This window comes from Mesitornis unicolor, unplaced genomic scaffold, assembly GCF_000695765.1.
Source record: "Mesitornis unicolor isolate BGI_N332 unplaced genomic scaffold, ASM69576v1 scaffold45521, whole genome shotgun sequence".
In the NCBI taxonomy this organism is placed as follows: domain Eukaryota; kingdom Metazoa; phylum Chordata; class Aves; order Mesitornithiformes; family Mesitornithidae; genus Mesitornis; species Mesitornis unicolor.
Genome location: NW_010165320.1, coordinates 49,953 through 54,952, shown reverse-complemented (window position 1 = coordinate 54,952; position 5,000 = coordinate 49,953). Strand labels below are relative to the sequence as shown.

Here is a 5,000-nt window from a genome sequence, read left to right as displayed (position 1 = left end):
TCCATTCATCATCAGGTTATAAAGTGTGCCCTCAAACGAAGATTTTCTTTGAAGTACGTGGAGCTGGAAACACAAGAGATGGGGTATGCTGTCTTTCTACGTAAACATTAACTAGGCGTGATATGTGAGTGTGCTCTTTAAAACAGATTATGGTCCTTCTGCCTACATTTCCTGACTTTGATAGACACAGATTCTCATCAATACCCCAGCATCTCATCTTCAAATACTGGTGTATCCTTTTCATATTGTACATACAAAGCTTACTGTCATGGTTAACATTAATGAACAGTTAACGTATCGCATAGCTTCTATGATAAGTATGGTGTATCTAAGCATAGTGTATTGTAAGCACTACGACGCCTGACACCCTGACAGTACAAAACTGGACCTGCATCAGACAGTACTTGTCCTTATGAGAAGCCACGCACAGTTAACAAAGTTTGGATCTGACAGCAGAACCAGCTGCACAGCTGGGGCCTGATGCAGTGCACTGGGGTGACTGGGAGCATCAGTGATTTTCAGTGCCGGTACCAACTCCAGCATCACAGTGGATGCATAACATTGCAGTCTGGACAGAAAAACACATGTTTACAGTTGTTTAAATTCGTTGTATAAAACAGCATTTTTTTTCATTTGTTTAAGAATAACAAGACTATTTGTGTCTCTTGTAAGTAATTTAAGAAATTTTGTAAGTACCTAGATTCTTTTTACATTTACTTTTTACTGCCACAGAGTCCACTGAACTTCAAATCTTTCAAAGTGGGTTTCCTGTTAATATCTGTAAATCTATCACCAAAAAATATTCTCTCTACTTTCAGTCTCAAGGCAATGATTTGGACACTTATAGGTGTACTTTGTTTAGTGTCACCTATGGTGTAGATTGGATGGATTTTGTAAAAGATGGCATTACTTTTAAAGAAACATACAATTTGACAGGCTATTGCATTTTACCTTCATTTTATTGCCATATTTTTCATCACACTCATTGTTTTCCAACTGTCACTAAATTGTTCATTTTCTTAGTCTGCTACATTTGTAGACCTATTTACTGTTTATAAAGCAATATGCACTTACAGGTTTTGGAGATGGCTTGGGCTCCGAGGGTCGCATGTGCAAGTGGGTCATCATTGCTTGAAGACGTTCGCGTTCTTTAGAAAGCTGTTAAGAAAGAGTGAGATCAGAAGCATTTTAGATATGACTGATACAGCTATTTTACTGCAGTGATACATCTTATCATCGAGCTTGTCTCAGTGTAATGATTACCGCAGATAAAGTCTACGTCAGTAGAAACTTATCTGAGAGGAAATGCAACTTTGGGCATGGAAAGGAAGAAAAAAAAACAACCAAAAAACTTTTATAGCCTTTTATATGTTAAAAGGTCAGAGAAAACAAATAACACTTCATCTTTTTGTCAATAAGAGAATTGAGGTCACAGTTGCCTCGACAGTAACAAGTAACTAAGACCATAAATTAGAAGGCCCATAGTGTCTCTTTAAAGTCCTGTGGACACTGTTAGCAGTGGACTAGTGCCAACAGCTGTGAAGGGGTGAAGGGTCCTCAAAGCACAGTGCTTGCCAGGATTGTCTACACACTTCATCCTTTCCCACTGAGGTCCAGTTAGTGCCCCCTGCAATCTGCCATCATCAATCTAATTCAATAGAGTGACAGAGCCCAGGCAGTGTGAAATGCTGAACTCTGCCACCAAGTCGGCATCGACACTGCACTGGGTCTCATTACAACTGATGGACCTTACTTCACCAGCAGTCAGACAAAGCAAAAAATGGCATAATTGGTCACACTGCAAGCTAAATCTTCACTTGGACTGTTACATTACAGCCTAGACTTTGTAAATGGTAAACAGGTCTTAAAAAAACCCTTAAACTGCCTTTAGAAAACATCACGTTATTTAGAACCATACTTTCGCCTGATACCCTTTTCTGATTCTATGTTGCACAAATACCTGTAGTTTCAGACTCAAACAAATTACCAAGGAAAAAAAAAGAGGAAGAAGTGTTTTAAATATGTAACTTGTTGATAAAAATATCAGAACATAAAAGAGGAAAATGTATCTTACAAAATGAAAAGAAAGATTTTTTTTTTAAAAGCTAGGTTGGAAGAAGAAATGCTTGAAATTGTATTCTAGTGATACATTTTTGGGTGTCTATAAAGTTATTATGACATGAATTGCAACGAGAATCACTTGGCGTTTAATGCTGCCACTTTCCGGAGAGGTCTGTAACACGTTCTTGCATGAATTCAGCTCAAGAGTTACACCTGTAGATTGAGACTGGACTAAACAAAACAACTTGTAAGTAATTTTACGAAGAGGAAACTACCTGTATTACTGCAGATATTTTGGGTATGCTGGATATAATTTGATCAGTGCATCTTTAATTAAAGACCATTTGAGGCAAGAAGCGGAAAAAAGGTTTCTTCTTAGGCTTCCAATTATGTGCATGACACTTCAGAGACATGCTCTTTGCCATGACATAAATTCCTAACAATCAAATTAAGCTAGCACTATCCTGTAAATCTTAAAAAAGAAATTGCAGCTTTGCCCGGGTTTATAAAGCTTTCATTTTAAGGGAAATTACAACATGGGACATTACTGTACAGTCCTCTCATTGCTTTGGCTTTCCAGTATTATAATACAAAAGACCCAGTTTGTGTTGACTGAAAGAAGAAAAAAGTATTCTTCCATGCATGAGGACAGTCAGACAATGTGCTAAAAGTGAGAAAGCTGAAAGGTGTTTATCCTTCTTTCTCCACATATGGCAACAAATGGGGAAAAAAAAAACCTCCCTTGCTGCGTCCTTTGGTCTACTTTGCACCTTCCCAAGAGGGGATGGGACTCCTGAGCAATGCCCTCCTATGACCCTCGTACAGGCAGGAGGGGACCACGTGGTCATTTTAGGGCTGCCTCGGTAGCCTGGCAAGTGTCGTTTCAATACTGGGAGACCCCAGGGGTACGCGGCACTTCTTCCGTAAGCTGGAGGGAGCATTCACATACACGCAGTGACCTCTAATGGTTACAGCCTGAACAGGGCACCTGAGTGCTGCGGTCACAGGAGGGGGACTCCCTGGGGACCTCCTGGAGCGGGTCTGACACTACACCTGCTTGCAGAAAAATGCCCAACATCAGGCCGGTGTAGCATCTCTGCTACTTCTTTGTCCTATGGAACGGCACAGAAAAGCATCGGGTCAGAAGGGGAAGAAGGACCTATTAGAGAGCAATGTAGGGGAAAGGGACCTGGGGGTCCTGGTGGACAGCAGGATGACCATGAGCCAGCACTGTGCCCTTGTGGCCAAGAAGGCCAATGGCAGCCTGGGGTGTATCAGGAGGGGGGTGGTTAGTAGGTCAAGAGAGGTTCTCCTCCCGCTCTACTCTGCCCTGGTGAGACCGCATCTGGAATATTGTGTCCAGTTCTGGGCCCCTCAGTTCAAGAAGGACAGGGAACTGCTGGAGAGAGTCCAGCGTAGGGCTACAAAGATGATCAAGGGAGTGGAGCATCTCCCTTATGAGGAGCGGCTGAGGGAGCTGGGTCTCTTTAGTTTGCAGAAGAAGAGACTGAGGGGAGACCTCATTCATGTTTATAAATATTTAATGTCACGAGGATGGAGCCAGGCTCTTCTTCGGTGACAAACAATGATAGGACAAGGGGTAATGGGCACAAGCTGGAACACAGGAGGTTCCACTTAAATTTGAGAAGAAACTTCTTCTCAGTGAGGGTGACAGAGCACTGGAACAGGCTGCCCAGAGAGGTTGTGGAGTCTCCTTCTCTGGAGACATTCAAAACCCGCCTGGACGCCTTCCTGTGTAACCTCATCTAGGTGTTCCTGCTCCGGCAGGGGGATTGGACTGGATGATCTTTTGAGGTCCCTTCCAATCCCTAACGTTCTGTGATTCTGTGAAGGAAGAGGGGTCCCAGCTTTTCAGGAGCTGAAGACGGCTTGGATCCAATCTCTGCTCCAGGGCCTGCATCCTTCATTCATTATGAATGGCATTAGGGTCTTAGTTCAAGCAAAATACTGTAGCCAATGCTGATGTTAGATAATTACTGTATAATTTATAATGTGAAAAATCTTAAAGTAAAAAACCCCATTTGTTCAATGAAAATCAACGAATTTCATGTGAGAAACATAAGGCTTTAAGCTAGAGTCACTAAGGTGTTTTCAATTTAGTTTAAGTTAGTAATAAATAAGTAATAGGATGATACATCCATGTAACAAACCTGTATTTCTAACTGCGGAACCACTTGCATTTGCACCCGACACTGAGCAGTGCTTCTGTCATCCAACGCATGTTCATTGTTAAGGTGCCTGGAGAAGAAAGACAACACAAGTAAGACAGCATTAAGATGAGGAAAATTTCTTTAGGAGCCCATTTTTCTCTCCTGTGCATACAGCTTCCATTAGTTTTCAACGGGAGTTATACAGAAAGACCTAGTCAGAGCATGCCTTAGATACAACACTACAAAATAACAAAATTGATTATTTCATTTAGTTCTACTAACTTTCTCAGTGATGACTGACAGACACATAGTTCCTATCACCTGGGTCACATATGCCATCTAAAGGACAATGTAACTGGTTATCAGTATTTGGTAGAGTGACTGAACTAATTTCCACTCCCTGCTGTTGGAGCAAATGAACATAGAAACACCTTAAAAATTGTTGTGCAAAAGATGTAATTGCCTTTAGGCTGTTTGAACTACGATGAATTAAAGTAGACCTTGTTAAGATTTCTCTGTCTTTTCTTTAATCATTAAGCAAAACCAACAATTGAACATCCGTTCCTCCTTCCCCAAAACAGAGCTGTAGGGGATCATCACTGATTTTCACTGCAGTTCCTAGAAGTAGCCTCTGAAGATGATGGCAGTGATCAGGATCCCCACTCTGAGGAACTGTGCAAGGTAAAGGCGGGGGAAGGAACAACTACACCCCTTGCACACACAGCAAGCCTGGCAGGGATTCAGGATGCTCATGCCAGCTTACCAAAA

The 5,000-nt window shown here is 41.7% G+C and overlaps 1 protein-coding gene across 1 annotated transcript in view; it reads right to left on the bottom strand.

Moving 5' to 3' along the window:
* Window positions 1-5,000, bottom strand: part of LOC104548538 (forkhead box protein P2-like) — a gene marked incomplete at both ends in the record, with an annotated part of 34,447 nt that overhangs the window by 9,490 nt on the left and 19,957 nt on the right. The window contains 2 exon segments of the mRNA XM_010194582.1: window positions 1,075-1,158; window positions 4,233-4,320. Coding sequence (XP_010192884.1) covers window positions 1,075-1,158; window positions 4,233-4,320 — 172 coding nt within the window.